At 33.5% G+C, this 24,681-nt stretch overlaps 2 protein-coding genes across 2 annotated transcripts in view; one reads left to right on the top strand and one right to left on the bottom strand.

Annotated features, from left to right (window-relative positions):
• Positions 1-24,681, bottom strand: part of LOC114345178 (chitin deacetylase 1) — a 97,200-nt gene that overhangs the window by 33,379 nt on the left and 39,140 nt on the right. The window contains exons 5-6 of the mRNA XM_028296002.2: positions 18,718-18,995; positions 13,571-13,815 (exon numbers count right to left, since the gene is read on the bottom strand). Of these exons, the coding sequence (XP_028151803.2) occupies positions 13,571-13,815; positions 18,718-18,995 (523 nt within the window). The remainder of the gene's footprint in view (positions 1-13,570; positions 13,816-18,717; positions 18,996-24,681) is intronic.
• LOC114345243 (coiled-coil-helix-coiled-coil-helix domain-containing protein 10, mitochondrial-like) lies at positions 287-8,492 on the top strand. Its single transcript, XM_050646431.1, has 2 exons — positions 287-611; positions 8,235-8,492. The coding sequence occupies exons 1-2, from the start codon at positions 374-376 to the stop codon at positions 8,417-8,419; spliced, it is 423 nt and encodes a 140-aa protein (XP_050502388.1). The 5' UTR covers positions 287-373; the 3' UTR covers positions 8,420-8,492.

The following is a 24,681-nucleotide window of genomic DNA, read 5'->3' as shown; positions in this document are numbered from 1 at the left end:
AACAATTTATCTATTTCCGGACTTACTTTGGACGTATATTTTTTTACCCTCTAGAAGGGGTGAAAGCCACCCCCATGGCAAAAGCACACATCGGCACAATATCACTTATTTTCTTTGACTTGTTAGCTATGTGTATGCCAAATTTCATGTCATTCCAAGTGGTTCTTTAAAATTTAGAGGTTTTGCAATATTTTACCATTAAAGAACGTACTATGAGTGGTTTCTGACAATGACTGTCAAAATATTCCTAACGTCAGTTAATCGACTGAACATATTGTCATCGAAAACTAAGGAAGATGTGTCAAAAGAAACAAAAATACGATGTGTCAAACTTATTTTGGAAAATATTCATATAAATTACAGTTTGAAAAATATGCCACGCAATAAATCTAAAGCACCACAGAAAAAAGCTAAATCAAATCAAAGAAAGAGAGAATATTATACCGTTCCCGCTAAAGCTCACACCAGTAACAAAGTATCAAAAGTGGCACCTGTAGATAAAGATGAAAAGAGACCTGGAGTATTTGGTCAGATGGCAGCTACCGCTGGGGGTGTTGCCGTTGGAACGACTATAGGACATTTTGTAGGAAATATTTTAACTAATATTATAGGTAAGTAGAATATATAGATACTTTTCTAAAACTTATATTACAGAAGAGTAGGTTTCTGTTAAGCTCATAGAAGTCTTTATATTTTTATGTAATAGACGATTTGCTTAAGTCATTTAGAATTTAACCCGGGAGCAGTCGCGCCGTGAGAAAAAATCTCACATTTTATCCTTTTCCGTGATAACTTGATGTCAAATTTTTCAACATTGCTTTCCACTCGTAAGTGACTCGAGGAAGATCGTAGTAATGCGTAGAACTGTTTTTTTAATTTTTTTTAATTTTTTTTGTGTGGAATTTATGGCTTTGTTGAGAACTAATTAGCTTAAAAATTGTTAGAAATAGGTATTTTTGACGTAACAAGTACATAAAAATATTATAAAATAAAAATTTGATTTAAATTCGTATTTAAATCTATATTTTGACATTTTTCTCTACGCGCGACTACTTACGTTACAGAAGTGAGCGGGACTGCTCCCGGGTTAAATTTATTTACTTGCTTATTGACTGAAAGTTTGTCTATAAACCATCTATATCATCATCATCATCATCATCATAATTATTATCATCATCCTCACGGCATCTACACTTCTAGCGGAGTAATTGGCGCCCTTATGTGGCTCTTCGGATTCATTTTTCGCAGGGATTCAGTCCGCATGACTATCTTCTCGGATTTATAATTGGTTGTGTGAATGTGACTTGGCGTCTAATATCTCTCGATTCGAGCCTTGTTTTGCTTATGGTTATCCATTCTTTAACTCATATCTTCTTAAGTCCGCAGTTATCTAGTTCTCCCATCTCGTTTTGGATGCTGTAGTAAAGACAAAAGGGAAGGAATTCTACACTATGCAATTCACAACCCCCGTCTGCAGCTTGGTAAACGGAAAATGGACCTAGTTACTTTATAGAAGTAATACTAATAATATGAAATAAATAAAAATGTATACCATTTTTATTCAGTTGCAATGCGAAGGCACAACAATCTTATTTTTCACTTAGAATACGGAGCGCAGTCCAGCACTCTGAATCGGCGATTTTCGACTCCTGTTGGAGTCATCCTCGGAGAGGCGTAGGCCTGCTGCTCCATACTCGAAGTGACCAACCATGAAAGCTCCCCAGGCTGTGGGTGAAAAAACATGATATAATTCAGGAATTTTTGAAACCTATCAGGTGTTGTAAATGACGATGCCAGGAATAACTTATACTAAAATGTGACCAAAAATATTGTGAGCTTTTTTTGTTATTGCAATTTTAATTTGTTAAATTTGCAATTTTTAAAGATTTTTAAGTTTGCAGCTTAGGATATTAATTCTAGAGAAAAACTTTTTAATAGAAAGTTGTAGTAAACTAAAAAACCTACAATTTGAGCTATGGTAAGTTTAATTTCGTTTATTGGTTATTGCAAAACAGCCCGCGAAAGGTCCAAAGTGGCCGTTTTTTACAATTGCGTTATTTATTGTACAAATAATTTTTTTTATTTTTTAAAGCTTTAAAATGAAGATCTTTCAATTCCAAACATAAAAAAATATTGTAAGGCCGGATTAACGAATTTGTTGCTTAGATATTATAAATTGTTTATTCCAAGAGGTCAAATGTCGAAGGCTATAACTTTTTGAAAAAAAATCGTAGAGATTTGGTGAAACATCCAATCGCCCTCTAAAGAGTTATATTTTCATATTCTGATGTAAATAAATGCGTAAAATATTTTTAAACCTCTAATTTTTGGGTTTGAAAATAAGGGGGCAAATTTCGTTATAGACATTTAGAGCTGAAGCGGCCCTGTACATCCTATGAGTTTTTAACTTACAAATTATTGTTGCTGAAGACGAATCAAAGATTTATAAAAAAAATTAAAAAATTTTACGACCAACTAAAGCCGAGCTAAATGTTGGGTTTAAAAATAAGGGGGCAAATTTCGTTATAAACATTTAGATCTGAAGCGGCCCTGTACATCCTATGAGTTTCTAACTTACAGATTGTTGTTGCTGATGACGAAACGAAGATTTTTAAAGAAATAAAAATTTTCTACAACTAACTGAAGCCGAGATAATTGTTTCTTTTTTATTAAATCGTAGTGCCTTTATTTATAACAATTAAGAAATTATTTTATAGTCATTGACTAAAGAAAGACTTATATTATCTTAAAATAAAAATTATTATAAAATATAGTTACATATAATTATTAAAAATTATTTTTAAAATCGGTGCTTTTGCGAGCGGCCGAATTTTGCAAATCGCCCGGCTCGCTTCAAATCCGCGCGCTCGGAAAATTTTTACGTAACTTGTATTAAATTTTGACCGAAAACAATTTAATAATATTACCATTATAATATACAGTCTATTTACCACTGTACTTGTTTTTCTTGATAAACTTTTATATGTGAAATCTCATTTCTGAAAAAATAATATTACAAAAATGATAAATATATTTTTTATAAATGATAAATATATTCTATATTTTTAATTTTTTCATTGTTATATATGTAAATATAATAATAATAATGTTACTTCTTACTATACAATATAAAACTTTTTCTTCTTGTAGTGACTATCCCTTTTGGATGTTCTCGAGCATCATGGCAATTTGGCAAACCCCATTTGGAAACTTAGAACGAGGAAGGCGAAGGATTACCTTGCTAGAAAATTTACGTACGTCGTTCAACACAACAACTACAAATCCTTTTAGAGTAGCAGTACCGATTTAGTGAGCAAGTACAGATTGCCATGATGGTCGCCAACATCCAAAACGGATAGTCACTACAAGAAGAAAAAGTTTTATATTGTATAATAAGAATAAGAAGTAACATTATTATATTTATAAAACAATGAAAAAATTAAAAATTTTATATATAATTCATATATGTAATGTATCATTTTTGTAATCTTATTTCTTCAGAAATGAGATTTCACATATAAAAGTATATCAAGAAAAACAAATACAGTGGTAAATAGACTGTATATTATAATGGTAATATTATTAAACTGTTTTCGGTCAAAATTTAATATAAGTTACGTAAAAATTTTCCGAGGGCTCGGATTTGAGGCGAGCCGGGCAATTTGCAAAATTCGGCCGCTTGCAAAAGCACCGATTTTAAAAATAATTTTTAATAATTAAATGTAACTATATTTTATAATAATTTTTATTTTAAGATAATATAAGTCTTACTTTAGTCAATGACTGTAAAATAATTTTTTAATTGTTATAAATAAAGGCACTACGATTTAAGAACAAAGAAACAATTATCTCGGCTTCACTTAGTTGTAGAAAATTTTTATTTTTTTATAAATCTTCGTTTCGTCATCAGCAACAATAATCTGTAAGTTAGAAACTCATAGGATGTACAGGCCCGCTTCAGCTCTAAATGTTGATAACGAAATTTGCCCCCTTATTTTCAAACCCAACATTTAGCTCGGCTTCAGTTGGTCGTAAAATTTTTTAATTTTTTTATAAATTTCTGTTTCGTCTTCAGCAACAATAATCTGTAAGTTAAAAACTCATAGGATGTACAGGGCCGCTTCAGCTCTAAATGTTTATAACGAAATTTGCCCCCTTATTTTCAAACCCAAAAATTAGAGGTTTAAAAATGTTTTACGCATTTATTTACATCAGAATATGAAAATATAACTCTTAGAAGGAGATTGGATGTTTCACCAAGTCTCTACGATTTTTTTTTCAAAAAGTTATAGCCTTCGACATTTGACCTCTTGGGATAAACAATTTATAATATCTAAGCAACAAATTCGTTAATCCGGCCTTACAATTTTTTTTATGTTTGGAATTAAAAGATCTTCATTTTAAAGCTTTAAAAAATAAAAAAAATTATTTGTACAATAAATAACGCAATTGTAAAAAACGGCCATTTTGGACCTTTCGCAGGCTGTTTTGCAATAACCAATAAACCAAATTAAACGTACCATAACTCAAATTGTAGATTTTTTAATTTACTACAACTTTTTATTAAAAAGTTTTTCTCTAGAATTAATATCCTAAGCTGCAAAATTAAAAATCATTAAAAATTGCAAATTTAACAAATGAAGATCGCAATAACAAAAAAAGCTCACAATATTTTTGGTCACATTTTAGTAGAAGTTATTCCTGGCATCGTCCTTTACAACACCTAATAGGTTTCAAAAATTCCTGAATTATATCCTGAAATCGACCTATTTTTCACCCACAGCCTGGAGTATATTGCACATTGCAACTGACGTGTATGTATTAGGTGACTAGCGTCATCTGGAATGCGTTGTAGAAGCCTTGGAGGTGTTACCAGGGAAATGGAACAATAAGTTTTCAATTTAAAAATCTTTTAGTAATATTTTTAATATTTTTCAATAATATTACGGTTGCTATTAGGATTGAAAACTTTACCTTTCAATTGCCAGATGACGCTAGTCACCTAATCCATACACGTCAGTTGCAATGTGAGGATAAGCTTTTATGGTTGGTCACTTCGAGTAGGAGCAGCAGGCCTACGCCTCTACGAGGATGACTCCAACAAGAGTCGAAAATCGCCGATTCAAAGTTCTGGATTGCGCTCCGTATTAATTCTAAGTGAAAAATAAGATTGTTTTGCCTTCGCATTGCAACTGAATAAAAATGGTATACATTTTTATTTATTTCACATCACTTGAAAATATTATGCCGGGAAAATATAGGAAAAAAGGAATCTAGGCCGGTAAAAATAGACGGACAAAGGAGTCAAGTAGAAGAACACCATGTTTGTGAAATTTGAGAGACTAGTTTGGCTGCTCCACAAATGAGTTCTTTAGATCAGTTGTAAATAAGTTCAGGGTCAGGATGGTTTTGATGATTTTCAATCTCCGATAGTAGCGGCACAAGAAAAAGAAGAAGATATTTGCTAATATATAGGTATCTTCCAGGAAAGCATTCTCTAGCTTTTTACGATGTAACTTAGGTGGTAAAATATGTGGGAGACGTCTTCGAGTTTCAGTATTACGCATGCCTGGTATCTATGCGTGCCTGATGATCACAAATAAGCTTGAAATAGCTATAGTATGTTAGTGTTTAGAGATCAATAAACAAAAAACAAAAATTATGACAGTAGATTATTCAAATTCACTTCAGACAACAGGAGCCTTAGACCAGTTTGAAGTGGTTAACAAGTTCAATTATCTAGGATCCTACATCAGTAATACAGGGTCTTGTGAAACAGAAATACGTAGGAGAATAGGCATGGCCAAAAACGCTGAGTCGATTATCGAAAATCTGGAAAGATCGCTCCTTGTCGAAGAACACCAAAATAAGATTAGTACGTGCCTTAATTTTTCCCATATTTAATTACGGATCCAAAACATGGACAATGAAATCGGACGACAGAAAAAGGATTGACGCCTTTGAAACAGTGTTGCCAATCGCATTTCTCTAGATTATCCGATGATCGCTCGAAAAATATCCGATTTGTCACGAAAAGGTACGCTAGGTCAAAAATTATTCTGTTATTAAAATCAATGTTGCCAATGTTATTCTTTTAGTCCCCTTTACAACCATCAAATAACAAAATCCGTTGTTCGTACGCCAATCAGTTGATTGTAATCAATTATCATTATGATAATTAACATAATTAAATCATTAATTAATTATTAATTATCAATTAACGTAACAATATTTATCATAATTGATTAATTAATCAATTAATCTCATAACTGTAATCAATTATGTTTTCAGCAACCCAATCAATGTTGATATTGACAGTAATTAAATATTTGATAATGATCAGTTGATTCCATTTCTGAGTAGCGTTCGAACAACCGGCCCTTTAATCAACTGGATTCTCTGTTTCACAGTTTAAAAATTTTCGTTTATAGTTGAAAATCTCATATCCTAGCTGACAGTAGCTGATTACCTAATTCATGTATGTAAATACTATTTACTTACTATTATTAAATTATTCGTATTTTGTATTGTCGTAAGGGTTAAATTCTAAATAAATAAATAAATCTAAATATTTCATTATTTGGATCGTCATATTTATTATAATTATTTATATATTTCTGGTCAATGCTTTTAAAATGCATTATTTTTTTTTCGAGTCTTGAGAAAGCTAATAAATATTATTTAAAAATTTAAACGCAGAATGAAATATTACATTATTACGGAGGGCCGAGAGTCCCTGAAGACTTCTACAATTTTTATTCTAATAAGTTACAGGGGTGAAAGAAAAAGAGAACATTGAGTGTAATTTTTAATTTCAAATATCTCATTCAAAACAAACATTTTGTTTATTCTAAAGGACTTTCGGCCCTCGGTAATAATGTAATCTGTCATTCTGCGTTCAAATTTTTCAAAAATATTTATTAGTTTTCTCAGGATTCGAAAAAAATGAATACGTTTAAAGATTATTGGTCCGAAATTTTGCGCCTACGCTCTTTTAACAACTAAAGATTTATTAAAACTAAAACAATAGAAATGTATTTGACAGCCTTGTAGTTATTACCCGTGGTGCGTTCAACGTTTAATTCCCGACTAAATAATTTTTATAGGCAAAAAATTTGAAGAATTTTTGAGTTAATTAGTAGATATCTAGTATTACTAGTTCCAAAAAGTAGATTTTTCTACAACCACTAGGTATTCCAAATGCATTTTTATACACAATTTTATGTAAGCAAACTTAATATTTTCTCACAGAATAACTGACAGTATTGTGCCGAAAAGTGCGTTTCTGTGCTGGAAAGTATTTTCACAAACCAAAACTTATTTCAACAGACGTTTACTTAAGCACTGCACTACATAAAATGAAAATAAAACTAAATCGTGCGTGAATTAGATTTCATAAGTTTAAAGACTAAAAACTAAAAACTCGTAAATAACATCGGACGGCAGACGGTTTTTGAAATTTGAATTGGATTAGTATGCCTTAAGTGGACGCACATTATGTGCATTTAAATTCTAAACAAAAGAATTGGCACATGTCCCTTTTGTCAAGAGATGAAAAGTATCGGATGTCACTAACATTCATCCAGTATAAAAATTTGGGTGGAACCAAAGAAAATTAATGTGTTGTTGGTGTTGGGAATATATGGATGAGAAAGTTTTAGTAGATACACTGAAAAATATAGGTACGCAAATATCCGATTTATTTAAAGATACGAAGAAGATACGACAACTCTCAAAAAGGTACGCAACTCGGATAATTTTCCGCCGATTGGCAACACTGCTTTGAAATGTGGTGCTGGAGAAGAATGCTTAACACATAACAAATCACTCAATCCTGCAAGAGCTTAATATTCAGACTCGACTTTCCTCTATTTGCCTCTCCACCGTCTTAAAATTTTTCGGCCATATTGCAAGAAGAAGTGATGATAATCTTGAGAGACTTATACTTTCGGGAAACGTTGAAGGGCGCAGAAGTAGAGGTCGCTCACCTACTCGATGGACGGATCAAGTACAGAAAGCCAGTGGAAAAACATTCTCTGAATCCATGAGGGAAGCTCAGGACAGAAGCCGATGGAGAGAGATAGTTGCTCGTATTATAGCGAATCACGACACTCAGCAATGAGGAAACGACTGAGGAGGAGGAGTTAGTGTTTATTTGTTGGGCATTTAAATATGAAACATTAATATCTTAGTTTACTCGTACTTTGTCTTTACTTCTATTCGCACTTTTTCAGGTTTGGCTAGTAAGAAAACAACTGATTCCAATAATGATGTTCAACGTTATGAGGAACCAAGAAGGAGTTGTTCGAAAGAGATTCAACAGTTCATAAATTGTGCCGCTACAGAGAAAGACATTACGCTATGCCAAGGATTTAATGAAGCTATTCGAGAATGCAAACAAAAACATAACCTCAATTAAGCCTTACAAAGAAATAAATACAAAATAATACTAATGTAATAGATCTAATAATAAAGTGATGTAATTTGCTAAAGCTTCAATATTTTCTTAAATAAAAAGGCAGTAGTAAATACATAATAGATTCCACAATATACACTGCGTGTCAGAGAAATCGGGCCACTCACAAAATTTACGAAATTTTATATTTTTTTATTTATTTTTCTATTTTCTTTTAATCTGTTGTATGTTAATTAAAATAAATGAACTGTCACGTGTACTGAGAAGCTAGACTGAGCCTGCAAAGAAAATAAATAAATTCGCAAAACCATAAATTTCTCAGAAGTCATTTTTTGCAAATCAACGAAGCTGCGCAGAATTGATAGTTTTAAGAACTGTCTTAACTATTTTGTTGTGTTTTAAAGAGTTTCTGAGATATATTGGTGTTCCACTGGTTTCATTACAGTGAAGTGTAATAAAGAAAAATATTGAAAATCGAAAACCGCGTACCAAAAAAAGTTGATTAATAGCAAGCTGAAAATTTGTTAATAGCTTAACGGTGTCTCGTCAGACAAACTTTGATGTATGGGAACATTGGAACAGGGGAAGTTTTAATTATGGAACAGGTTAAAAACAGACAGGTTAAAAAGTCGGACAGAACTTCCAATTGATTTGATACCCTTTCATTAAACTCTCATGCAAAAATCAGACTGGTATTTATCACCAACTGGGTATTTTAGTAAATCCGACCCGTAGAACATGTCAAATGACAGGAATTATGACAGGTGATATATAGCAGTCTAATTTTTGCATGAGAGTTTAATGAAAGGGTAAGAAATCAATTGGAAGTTCTGTCAAATAAAATACATGGGAAGCTTTTGTAGTCTGACGTTCCAAATCTGTAACCTGTTCCATAATTAAAACTTCCCCTGTTCCAGTGTTCCCATACATTAAAGTTTGTCCGACCAGACACCGTTAGGCTATTAACAAATTTTCAGCTTGCTATTAATCAACTTTTTTTTGTTACGCGGGATCCAGGCCTAATTGTTACACTGTTGAAAAATGGAGCAAACGAAAAGGATGTGGCAAGACAATTGAATGTATGTCGTTCAACTGTGCAGATAACTTACCAGCGATTTCTTGAAACTAATCTCATCAACGACGACCCGGTACAAGTACCCATATCCTGGATTTATAGGTAATGGTTTTCTGCTAATACAAGATAATGGAGATCACACACGGCAATTATTGTAACACAGTATCTCGAAGACGTTGATATTCTAAATATGGACTGACCGTTTAAAAGTCCAGACCTTAATCCTATTGAACATAATATGGACCCACCTCAAAAGGTGTGTAAGATTTCGAGTCGTATACCTGCTCTAACAGCCCTAACAACACAAAACATTCCAGGAATGTACTATCAAAGTTCTGATAATGTTTGAATGTCCTGGACATTCAAGGAACATTCGGTGAATATTTGATTAAATTATTGGTAGAATGTTACCACAAGACATTCTATGAACATACTACCAATGTACTATACATATTTTAAGTGAGGCCATTTGCCGCGAGTGTTCTATGTAAGTACGGTCACGTGCCGCGTGGTCATCACATTTTCACATTTCCATTTCATGATAACCTAAAAATTTATGATTGGATTGAAAATGGAAATTAGAATTAGAATTAGTGGCTTTTTTTGCTGTTCTGTATGTTAGTCTTGCTCTGGCTGGATCTCTTTTGTTTAAACAATTATGTAAGTATTATAAAATCCGTTTTCAATTTTCCTTATTCTTTATGAAACGAATGATTTATGCATATTATAACCTGTAAATAGTACCTATTTTTTTTATTTCTAATTGTAAAGAATAGAAAAATTACTATTCATTTTATTTTTTTTTAGAATCAGCTGAAAATGTTCTACAAAAAACCAGGAAGGAAACCTAGCCTTGTGGCTATGAAAGGCAAAAGAAAAATATATGTAAAAGGTGTATTGGCTATAGTTGGAAGAAACTCCACATTGTCGATGCATAATAAGTTATTACTTTATAAACAAATATTAAGACCTGTATGGACTTATGGATGACCACTATGGGGGTGTACTTACTAGACCAAGTAAGATAAAAATTGTACAAAGATTCCAGAACAAAATACTGAGAAATATTGTAGATGCTCCTTTGTATGTGACAGTGATCCCCATAAGGACCTAGAAATGGAACCTGGGTATAATCATCAAGAAGATGGCAGGAAGTCACGAGCAACAACTTCATAAGTACGAGAATATTGAGGAAATCCAGCTCCTCGATACTACTGGGCAAACTAGAAGACTGAAGAGGACAAAGCCTTTTGAACTAGTTTGAGTGATAGGTGATAGTGAAAAGAAGAGCATAGTGCTTGCGTGCCTGTGTATATTAAAATAGTGCAGGATCTTGTTAGATTAGATAATAGACGCTATGGGGTAAGCTCTTTGTTTTAAGGAACAGTAGTAATTTAGGTTAAATTAAAATTGCTCATTAGTCAGTTATGACCAGATTGTAATTGTAATGTACAATTCAATACAATCAATCATCATCGTAGTGATGGTGATGGAAAAAATATATGACAAGATTTTGTGCAATAAAAATGTTTATATTTATCAAGGATGTATTATTTGGTATGGAAACATATACTTCTGGTATATCGTCGGTGATGTGACAATACCTCCTATATGCTTTTTCATGAATTTTGTAGGAGACGAAAAACCATTTTTAGGGTCATCTCCTCTTTTTACATGTAAATTTTGACATGTTTTGTAGTAAATAGATAGTTGAATTTACTACAAAACATGTCAAAAAATATCATATGAAAACAGGAAGTGACTGTAAAAAAGTTTTTAGTCTCTCTTACAAAACTCATGAAAAACAAATCGGAGGTATTATGTCACATCAGCGACTATATCCAGGGAATGTCTAAAAAATATACTGTGAATGTCCAAAGAACATTCGTAGACATTCATAGAATGTTCCAACAAGACATTCAAGAAATTTTTAAAATGCTGACACAGGACTTTCCTGGGACATTTAGGGGACGTTCTTGTGCTTTTGAGGACATTCCAGGAATGTTTTCAATGTCCTATGTGTACATTCTAGGAACATACATGGAATGTTTGGTGTTATTAGGGAGCATGTGAAGATCATCGAATGGCTCTCATTGACTAATGGACCAGTTTTTCCCAAAGTGACATCCAAAACGTGATCAGTTCTATGCCAAATCGAATGATGAATGTCATCCAGAACCGTGGTGGCAACATACATAATTAAAACGAGTGATACTTGGCTTTCCTTGACTATGGTTCAATTACTGTTATAACTGTAACTGTATGGTACATCGAAATTTTCAATACATTTATTATTTTCACTAAAATTTTTCTTTGTTTTCCATTTGTTTCTAATGGTAATGTCGGGTTACGTGCTACAAGAGTAACTGCCTCAATCCAAAATTGATTTAATTTGATATAAATAAGAAAAAAAATGTAAAGATCAAAAATTTCTTAAATTTTAGGCCCGTTTTCTCTGACGCGCAGTGTATTAATTCCTTCGTTATCCAATATAATTGAAAGGATAAAAGCTGATTTATTGATCATTACCATCTAAAAAGAACGAACCCATTAATGTCAATCAATCATCGCCTGAAGTTCGAACTTAATCTGTCTTACACAATTCACACAACACAGCAAGGATTAATTTATACCCAAAAATTCTACCTCAGTAACTTAAAATTATATTCACAACAAAATTAAAGATAGGTTGACTTCTGGCATGTTTGGTTTAAATATTACGTTTATATGAGATTAGCCACAGTTTGGTTGTAATGACAATGATTACAAATTTTTACCTGAATTATTTAAAGTTTCTGGAGTACGTGCAGTTCAACAAGTGTTAGTACCAAAATCACACATTAAAAGTGTGCTCCAAGAACTTCACAGCAGCCTTTCTGGAGTCAAAAAGGCACTGGCCAGAGTTCGAGACAGATTTTACTGGATCAATTATCGCCGAGATGTGGAAGACTGGTGTAAGAAATTCAATTTATGTAACGGTAGAAAAGGCCCAAAACAAGAAATCGTAATAAAATGGCACAATATCTTTCCGGAGAGTCTTTTGAACTACTTGCTGTGAATATAGGGAACAACAGAACATAATTTAGAACCTGTATCAAAGATAAAAAAGTTTTGTTTGTCTTTCGTTTGGCCCCTAAAGACGACTAAAAATTCAACTTATACCAGCCACCCCAAAACGCGTCGTGACGTCACGGGGTTGTATGTTTACATTCTACACCAACTGTTTATATAATTTTAAATTAGACATTATAAACGCCAGTAAAAAATACAATTATGTGACGTTAAAAGTGTTTTTGATCGTTTGAACATTTGAACTATTCATAGAAAATTTGTACTTTTACAAAATGGTTTTATTTTCAATAGTAAACCTTCTTTCCTTTCCATCAAAAACTGTATCAAACTCAAATCTCAACAAACTAGTATATATTATTACCACGACACACGATAAATGTCATTAGAATATAAATATTTTCCTTTATTCCCCGACGACGAGCTGGGCAAATACCCAAGTAGGTGGAGGCCAATAAACTAAAGAAGAAGAAGAATATTCCTAAATATAACCTAAACGGAACCAAATAGTTAAACTCTGTGACGTCACGGGTCGTTTGAACTATTTTAAGATACCGAAAACTTTAAATTTGTACTTATAAGTTATTATGAGTTTTTGAAGCGTGAAATTTTGGAAATCTCATTTTTATACAAAACTGAACATTATTATGTAATAAAAAAAATGTGCAAGTTCCCTATTCTCGGTCCACTTCCGACGACAGAGTGAGGAAACAAGTACTTAATGATCGCAATCGATTACTTTTCAAAATGACCTGAAATTGTACCCCTTTCTAATCAAGAAACGACTCCAGTAGCAGAAGTATTCGTAACATGTTCAATTTTGAACGCAGAACGCTGGATGATGATGATGGTGATTGGTGATGTAAGATTAACAGTATAATAGTATAATAACATGCTTTATCCATAATAACGTTGAATATTACACGTTTCAGGAATAATTTAATATGCAATTTATGCATTTGCTTAATATCAGTAAATCTCTATTATACAGTCGAAAAAATATTGTATACCTGAAAAGCTGAGAGATAACTTGAATTTTTAAACCAGGCGGAATGAAAGTATAGTCCAAATGGAGCTCTATTGCTTAAATAGTGCCTCCTAAAATTGTGCATTAGCAGTTCGTAAACTTCATTTCCAGTCATAGTTGATGGACAGGAGTCAACCATAGCACAAGTAAATTCTCCTGCTTCTAATTGGTTCATAGGTAGCTCCCAAATATTATGATACGATCTCGAAGGACAAAGTTGTTTAGAACCTAAAATGAAATGAAAAGAATTTTTTCTGATTCCAAATAAATAGAAAAATAATTTGTTTATTTTTTATTTTGACAATTATTTTCGGGATGGTAATCGAAACATCCGAATTTTTAATTACCATTGTGGTTAATTATCATTAAATGGAGTAGATTTATGACACGCTAATAAAATAACTACTAAACAATTTTTAAACAAAAGAGAAAATTAGCTTTATGTCGGAATGCAGAATTATTGGTAACAATCAATAATCTGAGCTTTTTACAATTTTGAAAGGAAATAGACTGATAAATAGCGGACGTAAGAGAATCTACGTTTGGCATTCTACAGCTGTCTACTTATCTAATAGACAAGGAGAAAACGGCGGGTTCTTTGGAGAAAATATTCCCATGAGATTTTTTTGCATAATCACATTCGTGAGACATCCCAGAATAAGGTTCAAGAAGTCGCCCACGCGAAAAGTGGTCCAAATTTTTTTAACAATTTTTTTAATCAAATTGAAAAAGTTTTTTGGATAAATCATTCTGGATAAAACAGTCTCTTATAATTTTTCTCTAAAGTTAATCGTTTTCGAGGTAAAAGCATTTTAAAATTGAAAAAAAACGAAAAATGGCGGTTTTCAAGGCTTAATAACTCGGTTAAAAGTTATTACTATGAAATTCCGAAAATAACTAAATCAAAGTTTAAAGCCCCCCCTACAAGATCAGAAGAAATTTTTTTCATTATTTGATTACTAATCTGTTATTTTTAAGTAAAAATAATGAGCGCCATGCACGTATTAGGCTGCCGTCCATGATGAGTGCGAAGGAGATGCCATTCAGGCAGTCCAATGGCGCATCTCACTCGCACTCACATTTACAGCCGCTTCAATCCGATCTTACCATTCATTATTAATAATTAAAAATAATAGCTTAGTAATAAATTAATGACACAAATTTCTTCAGGATCATGAAGGGGGGCTTTAAATTTAATTTAGTCACTTTCTGACTTTCATTATAATAATTTTTAACCGAGTTATGAGTTATTAAGTCTTGAAAATGGCCATTTTCGCGTTTTCCAAATTTTAAATTGCTTATAACTCGAACACGATCAACTTTAGAGAAAAATTATGAGACATTTTCTGTCCGGAATAGCCCAAAAAATTAAAAAAAAAATCTCCGGGCCAAAAACATTGATATTTGCAATTTGATTAAAAAAAAATTGTTAAAAAAAATTGGATCACTTTTCGAGTGGACGACTTCTTAAACATTATTCTGGGGTGTCTCACGAATGTGATTATGCAAAAAGATCTCAAGGAGATATTTTTTCCAACGAATCCGCCTTTTCGCCTTGTCTATAAATAAAAATTCAACAGAATTCTGCTTCCTAATACTCAAATCTGAGTAAACCAGTGGCGTGCGGTGACTTTTTCGAAAGGGGAAGCGATTCAATAAGGATATAAAAATGTTTTTTTAAGGGTCGAGGGTCGAGCAACTTTCCACCTGATAACACTCTGATGCGCAGGGGCTCTCTATCAGCAAAGTACTTAATTATGTGAGACGTCCTGCGTACAAGGACTCACACACTAAATCCGTGACGCGTGAATGCGTGAGGCACTTTATTCCCGCTATTTCTAGTGACTAGTGACCTATCATTGATCTGTATTGCTAGCTCGGGCCTTGAGTCCTCGCGCCGGGCTTGGTTTTTTAAAGAAGAATCATATTTAAAAAAAATATACTCCGAGGCATTTTCCACAACACACAACTTTCACTAAAATGACACTTATTTATACTCGAGGTCTATTCTCCTATCAACTTCTGATAATTGTTGAATGCAGTCTTTTTTAATGGATAATAGGGCTAACTTTCAAAGTCTGTCTTCGCTTGTTGAATTTCTTTTAAACTCTTAATTTGAAAATTTTAATGCATCTTAATACTGCAAAACTTCGTTCAACTGATGCACTTGTGGCTGGGATAGTTAGTAGTACTAATTCACACAACTTGACCACTTCACACAGCGACTTGTTTAAACCAGTAGTTATAAAGAAATCCCAGATTTCTGGGTATTTCTTTATCATTCATGTCAGTTGTTTCATAAATGATACTTAACTGAGAATGCAAAGCTGGGATATCAAAAAATTTTCATTATTCAATCGTAATGACATAAATTCCTCTGTGGGAAATTTTGATGAATTATAATTAGAAATATTAAGATTATATATAATTCTACAAATTTTAAATCGTTAAAATTTTGAAAGCTAGAATTCATTTGTTGTAGAATATTATCAAAAGGTCTCTTTGTTTCCTCTGTTTTCTCTGTCTCCCTGTCTCCGAAATTATCAATCTTCATTATTTTTCTTTCATGTTCAAACCCCATATGTTCAGTTTTATCCCAAATATTTTTCTGCTCTCGTTTTTTTAATTATCGTATTAATAAAGTCATCAATTTGTCTTATACAAAATGCAATACCATTTGATTTCTGTAAAATGTCAAATAAAAGATCAGTAAAAGGAAATATCTCTGCAAAAAATTTAAATTGAAATATTCTTTAAGCGAATGTATGTAATACCTAAGCACCCCTTAGCAGCAGTAACAGTCGGAGCATCTCACTTTCGGGAAGGCGATACGACGAGCGCTTCCATGGCATACCAAAATTCGCGCGACTAGTGGCTACGGTCATTGAACCCTGACCAATTTTAAAAGGGACAACTGCATGACAAGCGGCGATTTTGAGATGCGCTTCTGCCAGGAGTGGACCAAATAGTTGAATTGTGTGCATATTGAGTTCGTTCGTACGCGATTAATTTTTAATATTTTTCAATGCCTATTGGCTAGGTAATATGTAGATTATTTGGACTAGGGAAAAACTTTTATTATTAAATATTAATTAATAATATATTTTCTTATATCGACGAATAAATAGGGAAGCGGCGCTTCCCCCGCTTCCATGGACCGCACGCCTCTGGAGTAAACTGAAATATGGAAAGACAGATTAAGATTTAATTTGACTCAGGGGTCACCACCATCAGTTGACATATATGTTTCTTCTTTTTAGAGTTCTCAGAACTGTCTGTGGTATACCCTGAAGCCAATTAAATCTGGCAGTAAATCAGTTTACTCAGATTTGAGTACCAGGAAGCAGAATTCTGTTGGATTTTTATCTTGATAAGTAAACATGTGTAGAATGCAAATCGTAGATTCTACCACGTCCATTATTTATCGGTCTGTTTGCTTTAAAAATTGTAAAAAGCTCAGATTATAGACTGTTACCAAGAATTCTGTCTGTCCCAAAGAGAATTTTCTCATTTGGTTGAATAGATGTCGCTAATGAGTTCAGCAGCAAAGAATTATTTATTATTTTTCTTAGTAGACTCCTTTTTCTTCAGGTGACATCTCCGCTACGGAGGTTGGCAATCATCATAGCTATTTTAATTTAAGTTTATTTTTTTTTTATTTTTTAAATTTTTTAAATTTTTTTAACTTTTCAATTTCTTTTTAACTAAGTAAGTTATCAATCCAAGTAGCACAGAAAACGACAATAAATATCGTTCCCATACCACCAGATTGACAACAGGTGGAATACTTTCTTTGGTTACAACCTCCCGAGAATTTCAAAAATTATAAATCATACAGGATGCCGAGGAAATTAAGATGAGAGAATTTTTAATAATTCACAACCCATCTGCTCAGCATGGTAAAAGTTCCAACAAGAAAGATTCCTTAGTACTCAACAAAAGAATAAATGAATTAAAATGTATAAACATTTTCAATTTGTTTGCAACACGAAAATGCAGCAGCTGCATAATACTCTGTTAAAATCGAAGAATGCAGGAAGAGTCTATACCGGTTTCAGAGGTTTTTTCCTCCTCATCAGTAGTCCCATATCCTCTTCTCTCTGATTTCCCCAGGCATCACACTTTGGGCCTTTCCGAATAGTACATCCGTGACATTTCGTTCTTTGCAATTCGGAAAGGCCCAAATTGTGATGCCTGGGGAAATCGGAGAGAAGAGGATATGGGACTATGATGAGGTTCTTTGCAATTCGGAAAGGCCCAAAGTGTGATGCCTGGGGAAATCGGAGAGAAGAGGATATGGGACTACTGATGAGGAGGAAAAAACCTCCGAAACCGGTATAGACTCTTCCTGCACTCTCCGATTTAACCAGAGTATTATGAAGCTGCAGCATTTTCGTGTTGCAAAGAAATTGAAAATGTTTATACATTTTAATCCATTTACTCTTTTGTTGAGTACTAAGGAATCTTTCTTGTTGGAACTTTTACCATGGTGAGCAGATGGGTTGTGAATTATTTAAAATTCTCTCATCTGAATTTCTTCGGCATTTTGTATGATTTATAATTTTTGAAAATCTCGGGAGGTTGTAACCAAAGAGAGTATTCCACTTGTTTCAATCTGGTGGTATGGGAACGATATTTATTGTCATTTTCTGTGCTACTTCGATTGATAACTTACTTTGTTTTTCGGTAGGTGGCTCTAGTATATCCGTGACGTTCTTTGCAATTCGGAAAGGCCCAAAGTGTGATGCCCTGGAAAATCGGAGCGAAGAGGATATGATGAGGAGGATGCCTACTGATGAGGAGGAAAAAACCTGCGAAACCGGTATAGACTCTTCCTGCACTCTCCGATTTAACCAGAGTATTATGCAGCTGCTTCATTTTCGTGTTGCAAAGAAATTAAAAATGTTTATACATTTTTTTTTAACTTTTAATTTTTTTTTAATTTTTGAGGGAGTAGCTCTTAGTAGACAGCCTGACTTAATTCACTTCAGGGTACACCACAGGCAGTTTTGATGAGTCTAAAAAGAAGAAACATATGTCAACTGATGGTGGTGGCCCCTGAATCGAATTAAATTTTAAGCTGTCTCCTTAAACAGTCTTTAGTATGTTAATCGGTATACCAATACTTACCTACACACCTATGAGGCATTTTATAGTCCATCGTATATGGCCAGAGTGGTGGATTGGAAAATGGCACAACCATTGAACTGTCATATACGAATCCAAATTCTTTCATCATTAGAAATTGTCTATTCCATCCAATTCTTAGGAAAGGTACCCTCATTCCTTTTATATCTTCCATTCTGACCTTTGAAAATCTATTTAGGATGTTTGCTTGACCCACCATTTCGTCGAACCAATCTTCGATTGTCGCATTATATGTCCACCAGTCTTCAGGTCCTCTATGACTAAATATTAAAAAATTAAAATAGTAAAGAATAATTGGAAATGTATGATGTCAAATAATTAATAAATATACTGACGGAGAGGACTGATAATCAGCTATATTCGCTCTGAGCGTTAACAAAGTGTCAAAGCAAAATCGACCGACCTGCTCATGATGGCGGTTTTTTGAAATTTTATCAGGACGCTTTGTGTATGTTTAAATGAGACATTTAAAAAAAATGCCGTGTCACGCTAGTGATATTATGTATTAATATAAACAGAAAATAAAAACGCACTTAATCTGATATAAATTCTTCTATTTCCAATATTGATTATCAGTTTGATTTTGTATATATAACCTCACTATCGCAGTTTATGTCAATAAATCTTTTATTAACGAAAAAGAAAATATTTTTGTTGCACTATAAATTACAGTATACATTAATAACTAATGAATTCTAACAATTGTATTCGGTTATTATCACTACAAAATAAAGTTTTCAAGTTTCAAGTTTCAGTAATTCAAGTTTAACAAAATAATCCCATAAGACTCAATGTTAAAACGTCCTGACAAAATCTGACAGCGTGTCACGTGACTGTAAGTAGAGGGGAGACGCACGGAGCCCATAGAGAAGGAAAAACAAGATCTTTATCCTTAAACAAGAGATGCCATTACAGCACTAAGAAAAAACAAGGCAGCAGGTCCCGATAATACTAAACAGCAGGTACACTGCGAAATACTAAACATCATATTATGTAAATCAGGCAACGAATTCCTTGATAATCTAAAAGTAAATGATAATTTTGCTTGTTTTTGATTCAGAGGGATGCACAATCGCCGGACAGCTGTTTCCACCGTTTCAGGCCTTTTCAACAGCGCTAGCGAGCACTCCTCTGAATCGAAAAAAAGCTTAACCATCAATTTAAGGGAAATTTGAAAAATCAATCAAATTCCCATTGCGACGCGATCCAGCGACATCTCTTAACAAATTGAAGAGTCTCAGATGCAGAATCCACCATTAAAATGGTAAATAGTAATTTAAATCTGAGACTTTTCATGTTGAAAGTTCTTTCTGGTACATCCTTAATCTGCGACTTTAACAAGTTTTAACAAGTTAACAACTTTAACAAGTCCCCAGACGACGAATGTAGAAAACAAAAAGGATTCCTTGCAATCACATTCCGTTTTCATTCGTCTCGGAAAAGGACAGAAGAGGAACTTTCTAGTACTCAAATCTGAGTAAAGATAGAAAAGTAAATGGTTTTGCTTGTTTTTGATTCAGAGGGATGCACAATCGCCTGACAGCTGTTTCCACCGTTTCAGGCCTTTTCAACAGCGCTAGCGTGCACTCCTCTGAATCGGAAAACAGCTCAAACATCAATTTAAGGGGAATTTGAAAGATCAATCAAATTCCCATTGGGACGAGATCCAGCGACATCTCTTAACAAATTGAAGAGTCTCAGATGCAGAATCCACCATTAAAATGGTAAATAGTTATTTAAATCTGAGAGTTATCCTGGTACATCCTTAATCTGCGACTTTAACAGTTTATAAGACCGCAGACGACGAATGTAGAAAACAAAAACGATTTAAAAACGGAATGTGATTGCAAGGAATCCTTTTTGTTTTCTACGTCGTCTGCGGACTTATAAATTGTTAAAGTCGCAGATTAAGGATGTACCAGAAAGAACTTTCAAAACGAATAGTCTCAGATTTAAATTACTATTTACCATTTTAACCCAGATATTACTGAAACTTTTATTGTTAACATTTTGAATTAATTTCGAATTTTCATGGAAATTATAGCATATGGAACCAAAAAACACAATCATATATTTTTTTATGACGATACCTGTCAAGTTTTGACATGTTCTTTTAAAAGGACGGTAGTAATATACGGTACCAGATATCATATATATTTTATTAGTATCAATTTACAAAGAATGAAAGGATTTAAAACAAAATTTTGGATGTAAAGGTATTTTGCACTTTTCACACAAAAACTGGACTTTTTTGTGACAATATCCACATCGCGATTGCTTTTCTTGATAAAGAACCAAGTGGTTAATACCGTCATATCTTGAATTGGCTACCGAATTCGAATTCCGCTTAGAAGGTCCGCGTTTTGTTTCTTTTTTAAAAGTTTCCAAAATATTAGTTGCAATAGATCTTCTAAATTCAAGTTGATCCAGTTTACCGTCTTGAGTTTTGTGAATCTGCCACGCATTTTGAATAGCCATATCAACGCAATGAGCAAAAAGGGGAAAATACCATTTCTTTCCTCTTATGGACACTCGATATAAACTGATGTTCTGGTCACTGCGATCAACGCTGCCCATGAAGTTGTTGTATATTCTAACAATATTTGGTTGAGGAACTTGAATATGTTTTTTCTCTGCTTGTGAAAATCTCTTTACAGAGAAGCAAGGCATTACTGGTACAAAATTGGAAGCAATAGAAACGATATTATTATCATGCCAGCGGCAAACCACTATTCCTGTATTTTTATCAAGACGATACTCGTATTTACCACGTTCAGTTTTTTTCATAATAGATGAACAGGGTAAAGGGCATTTCATGGTGCGATTTTCCCTTACAGTGCCTGTACCAAATATGCCTCTTTGTTTTAGCTCATGCAGTAAATGAATAGAAGTAAAATAATTATCAAAAATAAGATGGAATCGCCTTTGAGGCCATACTTCATTCAATCTGTCTGCATAGGATAGAACTACTGATGCACCCAATCCAAGGACTTTATATTGTTCAGGTATTGTAGTGGAATTACCTTCGTAAGGAGAAAACCAAACTATGTATCCCAGACGAAGGGCTCCTACCCACATTTTGTACCCCCAACGAATTGGTTTTCCCCTGATGAATTGTTTTGTGGGATGGCGACCAAAATACGGAACTATTGCCTCATCTATGCTGTGATGTTGTTCTAAAGGGGAAAATTGTATAAATTTTTTGTTTATTACGTCGAACAGGGGTCGCATCTTGGCAAATCTATCAAATTTATCTAATGACAAGTTATTGCAAACATGCAAAACTTTCATTATGTGGGAAAATCTATCCCTAGATATAGCAGCTACCACCATTGCGTTGTGCGAATCGTCACGATTTTCCCAGTACATGTACCTTTTCGGCACAACCACATAACCACTCAATACAAGAACGCCTATAAAACATCGAATCTCATTTTGAGTAATGTCGTTCAAAAGATTTCTTTGTCCTGCGTAGATGTTAGTGTATTCGGTAACAAATTGATGACTTCATCATCAAAAAACAAATTGAAAATTTCCATCGGCGACTGAGTCATTTTCGGTCCAAATTGAGTTTTTTAGTAAGTACAATCAGGGTGTTGATACGAGTCTCCTTGAATCCAGTGTGCAGATATTCTCTTCTCTAATTGATGGGGCAGCTTTTCCTTGGAAAGAAACAAAGCCAATGGTATATTGTCATCATCCGAATCTTCTTCTGGTAGGCTGGAATTCACAGAATCTTGTGGTAATTCAGTCGCGTTGTCAAAAACAAGTTCTACATCGTTTCTCAACTGACTACCCGGTAAATTATTTATTGTAGTTAGTTCTTCATCGCCGGAGTCGCAATCGGTGACATCATCATTGGCATTTTCTGGGGGAAATATGATCAAACCATCTGGAGGGACTGGGATTTCATCAGAATCAAGCTCTTCTAATAGCTCATGCAATTTGAGAGGCCTCCTGAAACAATACGCACGTTGGTAGTACTAATTACTACCGTCCTTTTAAAAGAACAAAATGAAATCCCAAGCGGCGAGCCTTTGAAACAACGTGACAACTATTCGAGCCAAGAATATACGTACATAAGTCCCTATTATACAATAATCCACATGCCAATGCCGTGAAATAACAGTTTTTTAATTCTAGACTTACCTCCAATTATAAGCATCCATTTTGTAGTCCAAAACCTGGCAATTTACACAGATAACCTCACAATTACAGCATGTGCGCGCACTAAAATCGTTAAAACTTGTCGAATGCTGGCTCTTGAAAACACTCCATCTAGAGCCATCTATCAGTTGGTAGCTGTACTAACCTAAATTACGCATAATTTACACTGCCTTTTAAAAGGACCTTAGTAATATCTGGGTTAATGGTGGATTCTGCATCTGAGACTCTTCAATTTGTTAAGAGATGTAGCTGGATCGTGTCCCAATGGGAATTTGATTGATCTTTCAAATTCCCCTTAAATTGATGGTTGAGCTGTTTTTCGATTCAGAGGAGTGCACGCTAGCGCTGTTGAAAAGGCCTGAAACGGTGAAAACAGCTGTCCGGCGATTGTGCATCCCTCTGAATCAAAAACAAGCAAAACCATCATTTACTTTTCTATCTTTACTCAGATTTGAGTACTAGAAAATTCCTTTTCTGTCTTTTTCCGAGACAAATGAAAACGGAATGTGATTGCAAGGAATCCTTTTTGTTTTCTACATTCGTCGTCTGCCGTCTTATAAATTGTTAAAGTCGCATATTAAGGATGTACCAGAAAGAACTTTCAACATGAAAAGTCTCATATTTAAATTACTATTTACCATTTTAATGGTGGATTCTGCATCTGAGACTCTTCAATTTGTCCTTGATAATCTATTTTTATTAACATATTATTATATAATAGCCGAAAAATCCCGGATGACTGGCTGCAATCCCGAAGAATCCAATGCCCAGTTCTGTGATAATTACCGAGTTATACAGTGAGGGCGTTTGAGTTTGCATAAATTCATTATCTCGAGAATGGGCAAATTTGAAGAGAAATCCTCAGACAGGTTTATTTTTATTTTTAAATTAGGACTTTTTGGCGTATATATAATACTAGTGACGTCATCCATCTGGGCGTGATGACGTAATCGATGATTTTTTTAAATGAGAGTAGGGTTGTGTCATAGCTCATTTGAAAGGCAATTCAATTCTCTATTCAGCAATATAAACAATAATCTAATTATTTATACAGGGTGGCCAAAAATGTTTTTTTGGGATTAAATTAATTGAGACAAAAAGAAGAATGTATGTAATTTTTGTATTAATAAACGTGATTGTAAAACTTAGATAAACTTTAATGCAAAATACATTGTACTGCTGTCAGAAAACAGAAAAAAAATGTTAATTTGGAAAATAAACATTTGTTTTCGCTTAAATTAAATGTTCAAACTGCTAAGAGGCAGGTGAATGGCAGCTTTAATATTAAATTTAAGCGAAAAACAATATTTATTTATAAAATAAACATTTTTTCCTGTTTTCTGACAACAGTAAAATGTATTTCGAATTAAATAAATTACATACATTCTTCTTTTTGTCTCAATTAATTTAATTCAACATTTGTGTTGTAGTCATTTTGTTGTAGTCATGCCCAGTTGTAGTCGTTTGGACCATATATATGTTTTCCCCAATTTAGGTTATTATCTATGTGCTTACACAGATATTTGACATCTTTCCTGATGGGCAATAATTTTCGGTTTATAGATATCAGAGGGCTGTTCCTTCTTTTTAACGTGAACGTGATGAGTTGTTTAATGTGAGTTGTTACTTTGACACGCCATAAGTTTAACCAATGTTCTAATAATTGGTTTAAATGGTTTTGCAAATTTGTAGATGTTAATCTTGGATTAGCATCTAGATTATGACAGTATCATCTGCATTTGTGGTAGGAGTGTCAGGTGTGTACAGAAAATATAGCGT

The sequence above is a fragment of the Diabrotica virgifera genome, chromosome 3 (assembly GCF_917563875.1).
Source record: "Diabrotica virgifera virgifera chromosome 3, PGI_DIABVI_V3a".
Lineage (NCBI taxonomy): Eukaryota > Metazoa > Arthropoda > Insecta > Coleoptera > Chrysomelidae > Diabrotica > Diabrotica virgifera.
Note: the sequence above shows the minus strand (reverse complement) of the source record. Positions and strands in the feature narration are given on the sequence as shown.